The sequence below is a fragment of the Manis javanica genome, chromosome 10, assembly GCF_040802235.1.
Source record: "Manis javanica isolate MJ-LG chromosome 10, MJ_LKY, whole genome shotgun sequence".
Classification (NCBI taxonomy): domain Eukaryota; kingdom Metazoa; phylum Chordata; class Mammalia; order Pholidota; family Manidae; genus Manis; species Manis javanica.
This window is the reverse complement of record NC_133165.1, coordinates 87,261,680-87,281,763: the sequence shown is the minus strand read 5'-3', so window position 1 is coordinate 87,281,763 and position 20,084 is coordinate 87,261,680. Positions and strand designations below refer to the sequence as shown.

The following is a 20,084-nucleotide window of genomic DNA, read 5'->3' as shown; positions in this document are numbered from 1 at the left end:
TCAGGAATGTGGTACCCTGACTGAATAAAGTGGAAAGAGAAGAGGAAGGACAGAACTTTCAGGAATGCCAGCATTTAAGGGATGGGCAGAGAAAGGGGAGGGGAGAGAGAGTATAAATAGGAGAGAGGAGTGTCACAAAAGCTGGGAAAGGAGAAAGTATCAAGAAAGGAAGTGAGAGATGTTACAGAAAGCCCTGATAAAATAAAGTATGCAGTATGACTTTTTAATTTAACAATCAAGAAGTTGCTAATCTTGGTAGAAAGCATCTTGAATGGAACCTTGAAGCAAAAGCAAAATTATGGTAGACTGAATTATTAGGAGTGAGTAGGCCATTTCTAGGTCCTCTCCCCAACCTGGCTTCTGACTGAGGGACGGCCTCTTACACACCTGCAGCTGTGCAGCACCACACTTGCGTTTATTTGATACTGTGCTTCCATTAATGCAAAGCAAGGCACTTGTTTGTTTTAGCTTCTTTAGCAGCCACTTCACACCGATGACTACTTAAACTTTTAAGAATTTTTCACACATACTTCTGTTGAGCTTTGTCATTCCCCAATCCTATCTGTGTGATTAGAGTTTGGGGCCCAAGTGCACAGCCTCATATATTCATATGAAACATGCTAAATTCAGCCCATTATGATGGCTTATCTCAGTTTCATTTTTAGATTCTGGTTTTGTCACTTGAAATAACCCCTTTTATTGTGTTTCTGACACTTTTATTTCTGTGGGTTTTTTTTCTAGTATAAAACAAGCAAAGAAGGAAGTGTAATGGGAGTTACAGTGTCCCGCCTTGCAATGTTGTCTCACTGCCAAGCTCTGTCCCAGGCCTGCAATTATTCTGAAGGTCAGACCTCATCCCATGACTGCCTCATTGTAAGCTTCAGCTATATGTGACTATGCGCAGAGTGCTCGATGATTGGATTCCAGTTAATAACCAAATTGAGAGTGAGATCTTCTAAGAGACACATTCTTGGCTTGCTTTCACTTTCTTCTTTTTCACAAATATGCTGTAATTTAAGGAACTAAAATTCTGGGGAAACGAAATATGTAAAGCATGGTTTCTAGAGTGCAGAAATAGAAAACTAATTAAACCATGTGTTTATTAGCTATGGAGTGTTATGTATCTCCATCTTCTCATGTGTATAGAGCTAACACTAGCTGTATGTTTGGAATAAGAGTCAAAGAAATTCAGCTACCAGAAGCACAAATTGAAACACAAAAATGTATTCTATGTTGTTGAAACTTAGATGTGCTGATGTATTTTGTGTAATGACTAGCTTTAGAATGTACAATATTAATTTTTGAGTGTTTTATTTTCCTTTTATAGAATGAAACAGGTTGATACATGTTCATTATAGAGCAGCATTTTTGTTATTAAAATATATGTATATATAAAATAATGGAACAATCAAAATACCAAAAATATGAATTGATTAAATTATAATGTGTTTGAATAATGGGTTATACCCTGAGGCATTAAAACTCATGTTCTTGATAATTAAAGATATGGGGAAATTGTTACAGTATCTCTCCCTGTATTAAGATGCTTAGATGTATATGTAGATATAATATAGAGATATATATATATAGCAACTTTTTAAAAAATTTTCTCTGTAGTATAGCTTTCTTACATGTGTTTGTGAAACTTCCAAAGTTCCTAAAATAAACATATGCTCTTTATATAATTAGGAAAAAATATTATCTCTCTGAAGATAGTGCATAAGTCATAAGAAGTTTAGAACTCATTGTCTCTGCTGTGACTACATCGCCCTATGGTCAGTCCCCCATCTTATTTGTGGGGACCTTCCCAAAAGCTTTTAGTGATTTCTTTAAAAGTACCAAATCAGTTCTTTAATAGAGGCAGGTGACGTGATTTTGCTGCTTAACACTAAAGATGATATCCTTGTGCTTTCTCCTATTTTTTTTCTATTTTAGGGGAAATAGTAGTAAATGTGTTAGATTTTAAGAAGGATGCTGGGCTGTGGCATGGCATGTTCGCGGTAAGCTACTCAGAATTAAGGCCTTTAGTGTAAATTACGCTTATGATTTCAAGTTCGTACGCATGCTGTGTAACCAGAGTATTTGTCAGTCACTTGTTTAAAACTTAAGTCCCAAAAGATCAGTCATATTTTCCAAAGGAATAAGATTTTCTAATACAAATAGTAAATTTTTTTTGAAGGAGAATGTATTTCTCTTTTCTCTTCATTGTGTAGTTGGGCATACCCTTTACATAATAAGTGTATGGGACAACTTAGGATCAATAATTTTAAAACATCTGCTATGATGGCTCAAAGTCTAAAAGATTCTACAAATGGCTATATACTTATTTGTGATTTTAAAAAATATTTTGAGACCTCTTCTGTTAAGAAAAGATTACATAAATATATTTAGAACTTGGCAACTGTGGTTAATGACATCTATCCATTCCTTTGAACAAAATGTATTGAATAACTCAATGCTGAAATTAAGAATAGAATAACAAGTAACAAATTAAGTAATGCCCACGATTGGGCTGCTTTCTATAATAGAGGAACAGGTTATGCTATGGGAGTTAGAAAAAGGGGAGTCCCTCCCAGCTCTGGCATCAAGGCTGTTTTTATAAAAGAGGTGACAGTGAGTTGGGCTTTGGAAAACTGGTAGAATTTAGCCACATAGAGAGATCTTTGGGGTGGAGGTAGAGAGGGGAGACATTTCAAGTGTTAAAAGCTCCCCTGTATAGCATGCTGATTAGGAGGGGAGAGGGAAGAGACACAGGATCCTAGCATTCAAAAGGATCTTCAGGAATATCTTGTCCAAGTTCCTTCGATAGTGTCGGAGTCTGAGAAAGAGCAGAAGAGGAAGCATTGGGGAAGAGGGAGAGGACCCTTCATCACCCAGGAGCCATCAGCTTAGTGAGAGCTTTATTCCTTGCGTACACATACTTTACAGCACTTTTCTGAAGCCCTACCCAATTTGTTTTTTATCAGAGGCTAAAAAACCTCTGTGAGAAGTTAGAAGGAATCTTCGCTTGTGATATAAAGAACAAGACAGGGACACGTGTCAAGAATTAGTAATTTCTTTGTAAACACCATGCTTTCCCTGAAGCCCAAAAGCTTGTTGGCATACCCAGAAACATGGGGGAGAGAGGAAAAAGGTGTAAAAGGGGTATCTTGGTTTCTTTGGGCCACTTAGGTGGTAAATAAAATGGCCAGTCTAAACACCAAGACTTAGTTACTCTACCAGGCTGGAGACATAGGGTCCTGCATATGTTTGGTTTGGGTGTCTGGAGAGACACCAAATTGCATGACCCCTTCAGCTCACTCAGTTCTATCTACCCAAACACCTGACAGGTCTGGGCAGGACCTCCTGCAGGCAACAGACAACCTTGGATTTCTTGCTTTGTAATGGCCAGCCCTTTGTGGTGTGTGGCCAGCATGAGCATGGTGAGAGCACTTAGTGCACTAGAGGCCAGTTTGGCAGTATCTGTTCGATTTAAAAAGCATGTCTCCTGTAACCCAGCAGTACCCCTTTCCTCTATCTATGCTAGAGAAACACTTGAATGTGTGCCCAGGGAAGTTAGTATACATGTGTTCCTTGGAACATTGTAATAGCAAAAAAATTTGTTAGTAACAGGGATGTGCCTCAGTAGTGTGTGGTATTGTCATACTATGGAATACTGTGCAGCTGTTCAAAAACATATGTAGATCCCTTACACTGATGTGCATAGATTTAGCTCTAAAACAATTTAAGTGAAAAAAAGCAAGTTGCAAATGTGTGTGTGTGTGCACGTATATACACACACACATATATATGTACATGTGTATATACAGTCTGATGCCTTTTGTGTTAAACATACGTTTATGTTTCTATGGGGACAGCATATGTAAATATAGAGAAAAAGGACTGGAATACATGCCAGATTCTTAACAGTGGCGCTCTATAAGGAGGAGAGGAGGGAACTGTGTCTGAGGGTAGATAGCAAAAGAGACTTCAACCTTATAATTAATATTTCAGAGTTTTTGCAAAGAGCATGTATTTGAGTATTACTTGTATGATTAAAATTGTTAAACTATCAATTCAATTTTAAAATGCTAAGTATGTATTAGGTATTATTACTTTTTATCTTTCTCTGCTTTTCAGAATGTGATGAATAAGATGCATACGATTAGCGTACCCTACTCTGTTATGAAGACGTGTCCTCTCTCTTGGGTCCAAAGAGTACATGCCCACAAAGGTAGTTACACATAGCCTCTAAGCTTTGATTATGTGACTGTTTGAACTAAGATTTCAGGGATCTTCAAATTGCCCTGTAAAGACATAATTCTGTTCCTTGGAGGCTTGACAAATTGTATGTGGAGTTCAGTTACTAAAAATTAGGTATGTTGTCTGTTTCATCTCACTTGACATCCTTTCTTAAGAATTGAGATGAATTTGCCTGAATCTGAACTCTGATCTAGATTTACTGGGTGCTTCAGTGTTCCAAGCTTCCTTGGCTGGGATATGTGGCCTGCCTACAGGTCATAGTGAGCAAAATAAATGGGTGTCCAGCCAGCAACCACTGCTGCCTCAGAACACCTGGCACAATTTCTTTGAAACCTTTTTCATTATCTCTAAGTGAAAATCATGATCCCTAAAATAAGTAAAACTCTTTTTATTATAGTATATTAAGTATCTACCAAATTTAATGCATATATGTTTATTAACTTTATCCCTTTTGAATTTATAGCCAAGGTAGCTTTAGTAAAATGTCGAGACTTGCACTGGGCTATGATGGCACATCGGGACCAAAGAGATGTGAGCTTGAGTTCCCTCCGTATGCTAATTGTGACAGATGGTGCTAATCCCTGTGAGTATTTCTGGAGTGTGGGTCTGGAATATCCTCTCCTTAGGTAGATTGAAGTTTTTTCCCCCTTTACATTAAGCACTTTTTTTAACACCTACATTGAGACATAATTCACATACAATAAAACACACACATTTTAAGTATTTGATTCAGTGGTTTCAGTATATTCACAGAATTATGCAACTGTTACCATAACCTAGTTTAGAACATCATGACCCAAAAAGAAACTCCATACCCATTAGTCACTCCCCATTTAACCCCCTCTGTCCACCAGACCTAGGCCATTGCTCATCTACTTTTTGTTTCCAAAGATTTACCTATTCTGGACATTTCATATAAATGCCCTCATACTATATGTGGTCTTTTGTGCTGGGCTTTGTTCACTTAGCATGTGTTCAGGGTTCATCTAGGTTGTAGCATGTGTCTGTACTTCATTCCTTTTTGTTGCCATATGATACTCCATTGTATAAATATACCACCTTTTATTTATCTGTTCATCGTTTGATGGATCCATGAACTTCTAAAACCATTCCTTCTCACTCATTTATTTCCTTTTTCTACCATGTAACTGAAACGAGTGATCAGAAGGAGGTGACTAGATGTAACCAAGTGTCTGGACTTAATGTAAACTCCCCCATTAGGAAATCAAATCTTTGCTAGATCTTACTGCACTACCGCTTTTTCCCATTAGCACAAATATCTTGAGCCTCTACTCAGTAGAATCAGGTAAAGCATTAGATACTGTGCTATGTGAAATGTATTTTTGTCAGTATTCACAGTGATCATCCTGTATAAATACAAACAGGGCTTGACCTTAATAAGAAACAAGTCAAAGAATTATCACATGGAAGAAGGTGGAACTAAGCCAGATTATTAGTACTGCACTGGTTGAAATAGTTACTTTGGGAGAGTTGCTCAGTTCCAAACTGGTTGTCTATTATGTATAGTGCATTTCTAATACTGATTGGACAGTTTGGTGAACAGCCTTATTCCAAGTTGCAACTTAAAATTGTGTGAGTGACCTTTTGGGCTGGATGAGCATTCATTTGTCCTTGAAACATATATCAGTCTTCTCATAGGTGCAATACAACATTGTGTGGAATTAGTGATTTACAGTGAGAATTCTCATGAGAAACAAATATGTTGGCTTTCTGTTCTTTACCAGTTTCCTGCAGTAATGAAAATCACAGTTTCAGCTTTCAGGTTGATCTGTTTCAACTCCTTAGGGTCTGTGTCATCCTGTGATGCCTTCTTGAGTCTGTTCCAAAGCCATGGACTGAAACCTGAGGCCATCTGTCCATGTGCTACTTCTGCTGAAGCCATGACTGTGGCAATCCGCAGGTATTGTTCAGACCCTCAGTGCTCTTGACGCGTGCTACAGCTTTGCTCAAATGTGCAATATTCACCAGGCGATGACAAGAGGTGCTAATTTTCTGCTTAATCAGCCTAAAGTGAAAATGGCCTTCTAAAACAGTTGGAAGCATCATGTTTATTATTCCCGCTCTTGCCCTAAGTATAACTGGATAGTATTTGTGAATTAATTCTTTTTCTGTGCTGTGTGCTGTTTGCTCTTTAGAATCCTTAGTTAGTATCTTAGACTAGAAATAGGCTGTTCTTGATTCCAACTTAAGTATGGAAAGTACATCTATAGTACATCCAAGTAATTAAAATTTACTTTTTTTACACCTAAATGAAAGTTGGCTGTGCTTTGTGCATATGAATTTGGCATGTTTTTGGTAGGAAAAAAATGAGGATTTTTTGGAGCCAGAAGGAATTTGTTTTCCTATAAATTCTTACTTTTCTCTTAATATCATTTAATTTGCCAAACTTGATGAGTTTATTTTGCTTTCAGACCTGGAGTTCCAGGGGCCCCTCTGCCAGGAAGAGCCATTCTCTCAATGAATGGATTGAGCTATGGGGTAATACGGGTCAATACTGAAGATAAAAATTCAGCGCTGACAGTCCAGGATGTGGGGCATGTAATGCCCGGTGGTGAGTTCTCAGGAGCACCATTTGGATTTTCAAAAAGATTTGTCTTTACAGATATTAGAGCCTGATAAGAATATGAGATCCAAAACCAGAACCCAAAATTTAGTACTTAGTCCCTTAACTTCATAAAGCCTCTCTAACAGTTAAGTGATTGTAATTTTACTTACCTTCCAGCAGTATTGTATGATTTAATTTTGAATGCTTCATTTTAAGTTGTTCACATGAAAAGTTAAGTACTGAGTGACATAAAGTTTCACTGTGATTGCCAAGACATAGGGGCTTGCAGAAGGTTAGAGCACACTGCTTCTGTGAGTGAGTTTGATCTGCCCAGGGGTAAAATAATTTAACCTGTTTCTTTGGACTTTGCGATTATTTTTAATATGTCACTGTCTTTAAAAGTTTTGGTTTGCATCCGTCTATATATTATTTGCCTAATTAAAAAGTTGTTTGTTTATCATTGGGGCTAAAAGATGGGAATCTCAGATATACCTATGTAGTTTCGGGTCCATTTTTAACATTCCAGTTATGTATTTTTATTTAATGTCACTCAGTAAATGCAAAACTTTCCTGGGTTCATAAGGATGAAGGTGTTATTTTGCAAAGATTTTTCAGAATCTCTGTTTCATAACTCTGTTTTCTGTACTTAGGGATGATGTGCATTGTGAAACCTGATGGACCTCCCCACCTCTGCAAAACGGATGAAATTGGAGAAATCTGTGTCAGCTCCAGAGCAGGAGGCATGATGTACTTTGGGCTTGCTGGTGTGACAAAAAATACATTTGAGGTACTTGATATTAGAGGTTTGAGGAGAAAATGTCTGGTGAGGTCAGGGTGTCGCTCAGTCAGATAAGCTGACTGATAGGAAACAGCATAATACAGTGTTTGAGGGTGTGTACTCTAGAGCTATACTGCCCGAGTTCAAATCCTAACTCTGCCACTCACTAGCTGACCTTGGGCGAGTTGTTTAACCTCTCTGTGCCCCAATTTCCTTATCTTTAAAATGGGAGTAATCATAGTACCTACCTCATGGGATTGTGTGAATGAGTTAATGTTTATAAAGTGCTTAGAATAGCACCTGGTACACAGGAAGTGGTATTGTTTTCCTGCAAATGAATAAAATGTGAGAGGCCACACAAAAACTTACTCTGGTATATATACCATGCTTTGAGTTTTATAAGCTCAAAAATTTAATTTTGAGAGTACAGTGAGAATAGATCATCTCTCAAGAGTAAACTCAAGTTAACTGAGCTTACAAAGACCAATGTGGACCAGAATGCCAGGTTACTAATGAAAAATACGGAACTGTCCAGTCACAGGGGCAGATTACTCTGATTATTCAGTATTCCAGTCGCATATTGAGCACCTCTGTGTGTCTGGCACTATTCTAGATCCTTCCGGTTCATCAGGAAAGCCAATCAAGCTCCTGAAATAGCTCACCTAGTGGAATAGTACATTGTTTTTCTGCGTCTGTAGCCATACTGTAATGAAAGCTTGCCTGATCAGTTTGGAAATCAGAACAGGCATAATTAATTGTATTTCATAATTGGTATTAACCTACCTTGGGGTACCTTGGTAGGGAACATAGAACTGCAGCTTATGGGCCATTACACTAGACAGGGCTTATGTGACCACTGCCAATTTTTAGTCCTTTGACCTTCCTTTTATAAAAAAATACACTTTTGATAAAAAGAATCAATGCATTCATTTTACATAATAATAGATGTAACTGGTGGGAGGGTGTTACCTATATGAGTGGTGTGGTGGCTAAAAAAGGTTAAGAATTCCTGAGCTGACTGTGTGTTTACACAGCCTAAAATGGTAGAATATCAATGAGTAGTTATCTATGTATTGTCACCATCGTCATCATCATTATTACTATTGCATTCTTGGCCTACCTTCAGAAGCTGTTCACCTTGATCAGAGTGGACATTCATAGACCTTTATAGCGTATGTTAATGCCAGTCTCTAGGCTCATTTTCAGTGGTGAAAACCTCTGCTGACTGTATATACATTTTACTAATTTAAGTCTCACCCTGTTTCTCTTATTTTTAAGTGCCTAGACTGCGTATGTTTCCATTACCTGAGTTTTTCATCATGGCATTTTCTTTACTTAAAAATAAAAGCTTCAAGTATTGTTTGAAGATACTCATAATATTTTATTATGTTGCCTTTCCTACAGGAACAACTGCCTAGCCCAAATTCTCAGATTCAGTACCAAACTGCTTAGTCCATAGTGATAAGGAAATTTTGAAATCTGCAGCATAAATTTAATGATAGTGAAAATAAAATGCTAGCATAAAAATCCTAACCAGAAAAGGGGAAAATTATTGCCTTGGTTTTGCAAATTAAAGTTTCTAGTATTTTTCTTAACCTGATTCTTAATTTAAACCCTGAGAGAATTTCCCAGTGTGATTAACATTTCACTAGGACCAAAGACCTAGTAGGAAAATAAAAGTGTATTTTAAAAATAAGCTACTGGTAAGAAGAACTTTTGAAACACATATGCAAGCAGAGAGCTGATTTTCCATCGCCACCACTTACTAGCTGTTTGATATGAGCCCGAAGAAACTCTCTGTGCCACACTTTCTCATCTGTACAATGGAAATGATTGTTCTTTTTCATAGGATTTTGAGGATTAACTGTAAAGAAATTGGACCCATGCCTGGCACATGATAAGCATTTAATAAATCTTACCTCTTGTTATAATTGTTCCCCATATAAAAAAAGAAATCTTAAAGATTAAAGGGGAAGACCCCAATCACATAGAAAAAAAATGGACCGAGACATGAATAGTAGACTACAAAAGAAATACAAAAACAGCCATTAACAAAGGAAAAGAAAAACATCCATATTAGTGATCAAGAAAATGCAATTAAAATAATAGTTGGCTCAGCAGCAGACTCACAGAACCCAAGAATGGACTAACAGTTACCAAAGGGAAGGGGACTGGGGAGGAATAAGGGAAAAAAGGGGCATTACGATTAGCACACATAATGTAGCAGAGGGGGACATGGGAAAGGCAGTATATACAGAGAAGACAAGTAGTGATTCTACAGCATCTTACTATGCTGATGGACAGTGACTGTAATGGGGAATGTGGTGGGAACTTGATAATAGGGGGAGTAATTGTACATTAACTATATCAAAATAAAAGACAAAAAATAGTTGGCTATCTTTTTTTGACTAAGCACATTGGCAAAGTTTGGAAAATTTGTTAATGCATAATATTAGACATAGTATAGGAAAATTTTTAATCATGATATTGGTGGGGATATAAATTGCTGTAATTTTATAGGACAGTCTCTTAAAATTGAAAAGGCTCATGCCTTTTGTACAAATACACAGAAATATGTACAGCAAAATTCAGTAAAGTACTGTTTGTAATAGCAAAAACTGGAATGACCTACCTAGAAAGAGTGGTTACATTCTCATAATATTAATTCTGCTAGCTTCCTGACTGCAGACTCCGGGCCAAGCACTATACTTATGTCTGCAGATCTGTTTACACTCCTTTATTCTTTACCCTAAGCCTGTGAGAGGCACTGTGAGTTCCATCTTATGGACAAAGAAATTGAAGTTTATGTTCACTATGCTTCAGAAGATTGGAGACTGTTGAGAATTAGGCTTGGGGTTGATTAATGATTGTGCATTGAGTCCCCTATACAGAATTCTATTGTTGTTAACAACCATATGATCAATAAATATGAGAGATGCCCTCTCAAAAAAAAAAAAAAAGAAATTGAAGTTTAGAGAAGTCCAGGAACTTGCCCTATGTCCACATTACTAGTAAGTAGCAGAGTCAGAAATCTGACTCCAAAGACCATGCTATCCTGTCCCTCCATGAGATGTATATTGTATAAAGGGAGTGAGGTCAACTATTATCAACCTGTAAAGGTATCCAAAGTACCTATATTAGTGAAAAATATGTAATATAAAATATATTATGTGGAAAGCAAGTTGCAAAACAGTATATATAATATGATCCCTTTATAAGTTAACATTTGCATCTAAAATAAATCTAGAGAGATAAACAAGCTAAATGTTTGCTATCTCTTAAGGGGATAGGATTACTGGATTTAGTATTTACAGCATTTTAGGTTTTCAATAAGCATGTATTGTTATAATTTTTTTAAAGACTTTTTAAAAATCAAATACATTATTGAAGAAAAAGCTAAGATTTCACTTTCTTCCTTTTGTCTTGTAGGTAATTCCTGTGAATTTTGCAGGCTCTCCTGTTGGGGATGTGCCATTCATCCGGTCAGGATTGCTGGGCTTTGTGGGGCCAGTAAGTGATGCTTTCATGTTTGTTTTGGTGCATCTGGCCCAAATACTTGTATTTTAGTTCATAGAACAGAACAAATTCTGATTAGTTCAAGAGTATTACAGGGATGCTTTTATATTTAGAGCCATTCCTATAAGAATGTCATAAAATGAGTTAATGTTTATTGCTTCTGTTACCCAAGTTCATTTGACTCCTTCAAATTAAGATATTTTTTATTTTCAAATACTCTTTTCACTTACTCTTGTTACCTTTCTTTGGTTTGATTAATATGTTCCAATAGGTTTAGAAAAGTTCTGAAAAAGTTACCCTCAATAGCAAAGGGAAACTGTGATAGTGTACAGAGCATCTTCATACAAATTAACAACACTACACCATGTGTAATAGTAAATTCTTTGAGTGAAAAACTAGCAAATGGTTTTACAGGCACTGGTTTTACAGAGACAGTCAGAATACAAAACCTGTTTTCAAAGAGCTCACAGTTTCGTAAGCCAACAAGAAGGCAGAGGGCCAGATTGTGAAGGGCTTTGCACGGCGTGATGGGAAGTTTGGGTCTTATTTTGTATTAGGCATTCATGATCATAGTTAGTCCCACGTATCTCCTTCCATCTCTGATTACCTCCTTACCCACTCTTTATTCTCTTAACAGCTTAAGTTATGTAAGAAAAGATCTGATTTTGGTTGATTTCTTCCCCACCATTCATTAAAGGGGATGGAGGATAAGGGTGTATTTCTAAAGGAATCAATTTCCTAGAAAGAGAAGTCTGTACCTACTGTCGTAACTTCTTCACTTAGCACCAAGAAATTCTCAGAGACCCTTAGCTTACCACTCCACCACTCAGGTCCAAGATGGAGCTCCAGCCTTCACATCTGCATTTCAAGAACAGGACAGAGGAAAGTGTGCAGTCCTACCATTTCTTGAGGAAGATTCCCCGAAGCGGCTAAGCAGCACTTCCACTTATATCTTGTTGGTCCGAACTAGTCACATAGCCATACCTAGCTGCAAGTGGGAGCTGAAATGCAGTCTTTATTATGACAAGTCTTTGTTTTAGTTTATGCTGAACTAAAAATTCTTAACTGTGCAAGAAATGGAGAAATGGGCTTTGGGGAATTAGCAGTGACTGTCTAGTTCTCTTTATTTTCTTCCACCATAGCACTTTTCAGACTGTGTTGGAAATGGCTGGGTTCTTTTCTGTCTTCTGGGATAGACCAGTAGCTTCTTGAAGCTAGAGGTCAGGTCTTATGTCACCTAATCAGTGTATGGCAGTGTGATATGCTCAGTAAGCATATCAATGAGCAACATTCACATGGGGAGGACTACTAGATAATTGAATGTGTAAGTGGTCCAAGAAATTCAAGAATTCTGAAATGAATGGAGAAGTTAATTTACTGCAAAGGGTCTAGGATAATTATTGGCAAGTACTATTTATACAGTGATGCTTTTTAGGGTATCAACAGTAGAGATTCCTGCAACTCTGTTACCTTCTTGGAAAGGAAATACTCCTGCAGTGTTCCTTAGACCTTTCTTTACTGGCCTATTTCTTATCTTGCCAAATGGAAGCAGCATTACCCTTATATAACCCTGAAACAGTCATCCTTACATTAAAACCTGTTTTCATCTCTTCCTAATTCCGGTGTTAAATTAATTGACTCTTTTCCATTTGCATCTCTCCTGTGAATAGGCGTAAGAAATAAACTAATACATAATCCTGGCTGGGAGAATAAACTGTGCTTATGTGGAATCCTAGTTGCTTTCTTTTAACATTCCTCCCTAAGAATAAATATGAACAGATAGTTTTTCTTATATACTGTAAGACACCATTAATTATAATATGCCACTGATTTCTCTTCTGATTTCCAAGATGACAAGATGTAAGACACTTTCACAGAATCTATAAAATAGGGTATTGTTTTCTTGTGTTCTCAAGGCAGGACGTAAAATGTCTGCTTTACTGTTTAAATCATAGAAATCAGGGTAAATTGTTATTATCTTTCAGGGAAGTTTGGTGTTCGTGGTTGGAAAAATGGATGGGTTACTGATGGTTAGTGGTCGAAGACATAATGCTGACGACATTGTTGCCACCGGATTGGCTGTTGAATCGATAAAGACTGTTTATAGAGGAAGGTGAGTAGTACAGAACTCAGATGTTAGTTAGCACTTCCAGTAGAACCTAAGTATATCTTCACAGGGTGATTTGAGTTGTAGAGTCTCTTTCCAAGTGGTTGGGTTATTTTTGGTTAAGCATAGCAGACATTGGACTTTTAATATTTATCTTTAAATGTCTGGTTCTTAGGCTGTAATTGAGAGGAATAAGACACAACCATACCCTGTATTTCAATTTGTATTATTACTATTTGTTGAATCCTGAGGATTGAGGGGAATTCTAAAACACTGAATTTCCTACAGTCCTTCCAAACAGAAGTAGTGCCATTCAGACTAATTAAGGTAGATGCTACTGTATAGGAATTTTACATCTGAGGATTGTTTCTCTTACTCATCTTTAAATTATTATACCATTTTAATGCAGAGATTGATAGAGGACATTAGTGCTAATTTCAAATTCCATGGATAAAGTCAAGTAGATATCCTTTTTTCTTTGCTTATTAAAGCAAGAAAGATATATGGTACATATTTGAGTAGCTAATGTCTGTTCTGTAGTTTACAATCATGGGTGTATACTTTAAATTAATCTTGGTGTCCCATTAGTTTTTTAAGAAATTAGGAAGAATTAATGAAACCAGTAAAGAACAAGTTCTTGAAATATGTAGTTTTTTGTAATGGTGCAGCTTCCTAGAAGATGTAAAGTCTATGGAGCACTAGACATTCTGTCTTTGGTTTAGTTATATTCCAGCACAGTGCCTGGCACACAGTAGGTGTTCAATAAATATGTGTGGATGAAGGAGGAAGCTTAGGTGTCCTGACATTTAAGTGTTTCAATGGCTTCCCATTCTTTCATGCAGTCATTTAACAATTATTTATTGGGTGCCAACTGTATGCCCCTGTTCTAGATGCTGAGTGTGGCAATAAACAAAGCAGGCCAAGCTTCTGCCCTTGGGAAGTTCGCGTTCTCACTGGGGGAAGCAGGCAGTAACCACAGAGACAGGGAACTAGGTAACATGTGAGGTGGCAATAATGCTGTGTAGAAAAGATGGGGTGGGTGGGAGTGTGCTTGCCAGTTTGTATAGGGTGGTCTGGGAATGCCTCACTCGTAAGGGGACGTTTGAGCGGAGACCTCACTCAGAACATCCCCTACCCCTTGGCTGACCGGGCCCTCTGGACGCCCTGGCCGTGCTCTGACCTCTCCCCACCACTCTCTGCTTCACCACTCCTCCAGGCACACTGGCCTTCTTGCTGTTCCTCAAACCTGCCAAGCTCGTTCCTACCTCAGAACCTTTTCGCTTTCCGTTCCTTCTGCCCGGAAACCTCTTCCTCCAGATCTTCGCATGGCTCGCGTCCTCACTTCATTCAGGTCTCTGCTCAGTGTCCACTCCTCGGGGAGGCGCTCCCCAACCACCCTGCCTTCAGCAGGGCGCTCCACCCCTTGCCCTGCCCTGGTTTTCTTCCTAGTGTATATTTCAACATGACATTCTTTTCTATTTATTTGTTCAGTCTCTCTGACATGCAAACTCCATGAAGACAGGGACTTTGTCTTATTTATCACTATGTCCCACTATTAATACGTGTTTTCTGAGTCCTTGTTTTGATGATACTGATGGAGACATTTTCTTTTCTAAACTGCCCATTTCTGGGTAGTGTGGTGGGGATGTGTCCTCTGTGATTCCAGTTGAGCAAAGCAAGTAGGACTGGTTGTGAAAGGAGTCCTGACGTGTTTGATCTGTCTCTCTTAGAATTGCTGTGTTTTCTGTGTCTGTGTTTTATGATGAGCGCATTGTGGTGGTTGCGGAACAAAGACCCGACGCCTCAGAGGAAGACAGTTTCCAGTGGATGAGCCGTGTGCTGCAGGTGAGCCCACCTGGGGGTCCGGGCAGGCTGGCCTCGTCACCGGGGTGGCAGCAGCCACTGTGTAAGCGTTTTCTCCGAGGGCCAGTCGTGCTACCTTATTTTTCTCTCACCAATCACGACTCAGGTATTCTGGGTGCCATTAGCAAAATCAGGTAATTGATAACATGTCTCCCTGTGGACCATATGTATTTCTCTGGTCAGGTTGCCAACAGCAGTTGAATCGATTTGCCTTGGCAAAGTCTTCCACTTTTTATGTGCCTGAGTGTTTACTCCCCATAGAAGTTTTTACCTGTCCATGTGAGGAACACATCCGTGACAGTCATGCATCCACTTACCAATGGCGGTGGTCTGACTGCTCTAAGTGGTGTCTAGACTACAAGGGACCCAAGAAGATGTTACTCTTGCTCTGAAGGAGCTTTGCTGTACATTTAGAGATCTAGGTATAATAAACTACCTAGAAGGAGAAAAGTCTGGGCTCAGTATAAGGATGTGTTTTTTGTTGTGGGGCAGGATGGAATGACGAAGAAGAGCCTCATCTTCATTTAGAATGATAGATTTTGAATCTCAGCTCCACTCCTTACCAGATAAGTGCCTTTAAGCAAGTTACTTAACCTCACTGATCTTATTCCCTAACCTGTACCATGGGGATAAAATTACCCTACAGAGATACTGGAAAGATTAAATGAGATAATTATTTTGGGTATATGGTGTGCATTCAGTAAATGATATAGTGACTATTTTTAACATCAGAAATCAGCCTCATGAGTATAATCTCCCATACAGAGGCCCAGTGTATGTTAAATAACACTCCCTTTTACTGTTTGACCCTCTCTTCTGTATTTTTCTACTTGGTATTTATCACTATTTAAGTATGTTTGTATTTATTGTTTTCCATACCTACTGTTAAGACCCATGAGAGCCAAGACTTTATCTCTTGTGTTCACTGCTCAGTCCCTGAGCCTGACAGCTCTGCCCACATGTCATCTAGTAGGCTCAGTAGGTAAACGTACAGTCCAAAGAAAACATGGACAATCCTTGCCAGAGAAACTTATATGTTACTTGGAGGTGTTGCCAGCATCTATGCTTCATCTGCTTCGGGCATTTGGATGTATTCCCTGCCAGCTAATTGTTAATATAGGAATGATGCAAACATGAGATGAGTGGTAGGGAGAGATGGCTTAAGATTTCTTCCTGTCCTAGGCATCTGTGATTCTTAACCATCAGCTGGTATAGCAGAGGTCATCTGTAGTGGAAAGAAGAGAAAGATAATCTACTGAAGTTAGACTAGCCAGAAAAGAGTATGAAGAAGGTAGGACTGGGCAGATTTCTGAAAGACAGCTGAGAATCAGACCTGCAAAGAGAATAGTTTTCATGCCATTCATATTTTCAAACAAAAAATATGCTTATTCAGAGTGAACTTTGGGGCATAATGGTAGAATGTTGTGGTGAATTATACATTTTTTCCTGAAAATTAGAGAAAACTGAAAATCCCCAAGATATTTGTTAATTTTCCCTGGAACGCAGCCATAGGAATTAAATGCAGTGCTAACTTACTCATCCAAATTCTTGTAAAAGTCACTTTGGGTCTGATATGGGCATGAAAGAAGAGGGCATTATTTTCCTGGTTTTTGTAGCTTCTCAGCTTGGAGCATTCAGATCTGTAGAACAGTAAGGACACCATATGTTTTGGTAGGTTAGAGCCCAGAGGTTTAATTCCAGGTCTATGTATAATACAAACTAAATACCTAGCTCAGCACCTTTTAAGGAAAGTGGACAGTAGATGACTTACCAGATGGTATGCTTCCAGGGGCATCCAGGTTACATGTCATACATTTGCCAGTGTTCTGTATTTTATAAAATACAGAGATTTAGGGACTCTGCCAGACTCTCCACTTCCCAGTTGTCTCTGCTGATTAGTAGGGTAGTGTGAGGAATGATGTTCAAGTTCTTCCTTTGCCCTTTCAAGTTGTTTTAATGTAAGTCTTTTATGACTATTGGTCCATTCTTCCAAGGTTCCTTTTCAGTAAGACTTATGGGTAATACAATAAAACCCTCTCAACTGGTTATGTTTGGGACCAATATTAATAGCTGGTCAGTTCATTTTAAAAGGTGGTGAAGCAGAAAATCAAAAAATGAGAAATTCTTCAAGTACTATATTTCAACATAAAACCTATAAATAATGTGCATTCTTTTGCTGTAGAGTAGTGTGTATATGAATGCGCCAGTTTGAGTTCCATGTCAGTTTACTTCCATAAACTATATGAGAATGCATGGTCTTTGGTTTATGCCTTTACTTCCTTTAAGTTAGACTAGAATGCAAGTATTTGAAATGGGACTAGGATTCAGTACATAATCCTTACCTTTTAGAACTAGCTTGCCTATATATTTCAACCATATGTAGTTTTTTTAGGAGCTCACCTTTAATGTGCCTTTTCAAAGTGTAAGTCTGTCATTTTGTACTCATTTTATCAATTAATATAATAGTTAAGTTATTTGAATAAGTAATAAGAACTGGCATAAAAGGTATAGAAGCAGGCACAGCGATGCTCGGCATGTGCACCGGTATGCAGCTGGGAGCGAAAGTGTACTGAGGGAGCCGGTGGCCTTGCCCAGGAGTTTTGCAGAGGGGATTCCTGATAACTTGGTGAGTCACTTAAGGAGCCACTTCTGTTGTGTTCATACACTTTGCTTCTATGTACTTGAGCTGTGTTGAACAGCTAAAAAGTTAAAAGAACCAAAACAAACTTCTAGGTTTTTGACATTATCACTTAAGATACATATGGACACTTGCAAATCAGTATCCAGCCCTATCCATTTGGATTGTATCTTATCCCTCTTCTGTTGATCTCTACCATTGCTTTAGATGTATGGGCTCTTAATAATCTACCAGATGCTAGACCTAGAATGGATAGAGAAAGAAAAATCCTGAAGTAGAATACTGGACTATGTTAGGAGGATGTCAAATGTAGTAAAATTAATCTCAGTATTTTTCTTTGTATTTTCTAGGCAATTGATAGCATTCATCAGGTCGGGGTTTATTGCCTTGCTTTGGTGCCTGCCAATACATTGCCAAAAACTCCACTAGGAGGGATCCACATATCTCAGACAAAACAGCTCTTTCTGGAGGGATCACTGCATCCTTGCAATATCCTCATGTGCCCACATACATGTGTGACCAACTTGCCAAAACCCCGGCAAAAGCAACCAGGTACTATGCTGCCTTTGAAGACATAACATTAAAATCGTAACTTGAAGAAGCTGAGTTTTTTTAGGAAAGCATGATTCTCTCTCTAGAATTAGATTTTACAAAAACTAGTTAATACAAAAATGGCATCAGCTAACCAAAAGCAGGGAGGATCAAGACCCTGCTGAATAGGTTCTCCGGGTTTACTTTTGGCTCCCCTCACTGAGTAATTGTCAGTAGTGTGCCTCTGTTTCCTCTGGGTGTAAGGTATGGGGTTAAGATGATCAAAATCCCACTTGTGGAACTAGAATAAGGTAAGTCCTATGAGAGAAAGTTCTGGTAATAATAAACACTAGTGTTGATGGAGTGCTTACTGAAAGCCAAATACTAGCTCAGCATTGTGCATATGTGATCCTAAAGTTTTGCACCCAGCTCTAGAAAGTAAAGTTCAGAAAAGTTAAGAATTGTGCCCAAAATATAGATAGTGGCCAGAACTGAGATGCACACTAATTCTGATTCTAAAAATCCACACTCTGAATCACTATGTTATATGAAGCCTTTCTGTTGGGAATCTCTTACTTAGATTCCTCCTCATTCCTTTTTCAAAGCTTCAGGGGTCTGATCGGGGCCTGTACCACCTCTGGGCAGCAAGATGCTTACTTCAGAAATTTTCTGGTTTTTAAGCACAAGATAAATGGAATGCTTTGCATTTGCCATATTCCTATGAATTCAAGATGCAAATAAGAGTATGTGAATCTCCATATGGAAAAAAGAAAAAAGCTAAATAGTTTAACCTTTTTGCCTATTAAAAGCAGCATAGGTTACAGGGCTGTGTGGGAGGCTAAAGGCAGGAGTAATTGATTAATGGCCAATCATGGTAAAATAGCTCTTCTATCCAATGTGAAATCATTACATTTTATTGATGATTTTCATTTTAATAGAGAAGTTAATAAGAGACATCTAAGTTTCCTATGTGTCTGAAAACATGTGGGAGCCAAAATCTGGCCTTTACACACACACACACTCTCTCTCTCTCTCTCTCTCTCTCTCTCTCTCTCTCTCTCTCTCTCTCTCTCTCTCTCTCTGTACATGTAGCATGTCGGCTTCCAAATACGTTGGGAAGAGAAGGTGACAGTGGCAAGATTAGCAAGGGAAGGGGAAGTATGGCACTTAACTCTATTTCTGTAAGAAGGTTTTTGCTGAAAGGTTAACACAATGTACAATTCTAAAATACAAGGTAAGCTTCTGACTTGCTAGGATATATTGATCAGGATGACAAAATATTAACATACTCTGCTCTACAGCCATTACTTCAGTGGTCTGGTGGATGAAGGTCACATCACAGTTGTTTGCTTCCATATTATTGTTACCTCATCAGCTAACGTTATCTTAGTAACAGTGTGTATGGACCTAAAGTATATCTGATATTTATCAGTTTCTGCTAGTGGAAATAAGAGTTTATGGAGACTAATACTCTATAAAGGGCCAGTCAAAATCAAGAATCCCATATATTACTAATCAAGATGTATAAAAAGAAGTATTTTCATATTACCTGCCTAAATGCCTGACAGATGTGTAACACACAAATCATTCTCCATCACAAATCCTGTTACACTGAAATCCTACAGTCATTGTCATTTGAGGGAAATCCTATTTTAAATAGCATTTAATCTAGGATTCTTTTAACAAAACATTCATGTCATAGTAGATGCTGAAAAGATGCTACTTACATAGAAAGAAGATTCTGAAAACATTGCTTTGCCAGTCAGATTTAAACCAATTTTGTTAAATGATAAGCCTGTATAAAAATGTACTCCAAAGCTCCAGCACCCCTCTGTCTGGAGGC

At 38.1% G+C, this 20,084-nt stretch overlaps 1 protein-coding gene across 3 annotated transcripts in view; it reads left to right on the top strand.

Moving 5' to 3' along the window:
• Positions 1 to 20,084, top strand: part of DIP2B (disco interacting protein 2 homolog B) — a 242,338-nt gene that overhangs the window by 184,076 nt on the left and 38,178 nt on the right. For all 3 annotated transcript variants that reach the window (XM_036992561.2, XM_036992559.2, XM_036992557.2), the window contains 11 exons: positions 742 to 844; positions 1,936 to 2,000; positions 4,120 to 4,213; positions 4,706 to 4,825; positions 6,049 to 6,163; positions 6,675 to 6,814; positions 7,459 to 7,595; positions 11,016 to 11,096; positions 13,088 to 13,215; positions 14,940 to 15,054; positions 18,061 to 18,262. In XM_036992561.2, the coding sequence (XP_036848456.1) occupies positions 742 to 844; positions 1,936 to 2,000; positions 4,120 to 4,213; positions 4,706 to 4,825; positions 6,049 to 6,163; positions 6,675 to 6,814; positions 7,459 to 7,595; positions 11,016 to 11,096; positions 13,088 to 13,215; positions 14,940 to 15,054; positions 18,061 to 18,262 (1,300 nt within the window). The remainder of the gene's footprint in view (positions 1 to 741; positions 845 to 1,935; positions 2,001 to 4,119; positions 4,214 to 4,705; positions 4,826 to 6,048; positions 6,164 to 6,674; positions 6,815 to 7,458; positions 7,596 to 11,015; positions 11,097 to 13,087; positions 13,216 to 14,939; positions 15,055 to 18,060; positions 18,263 to 20,084) is intronic.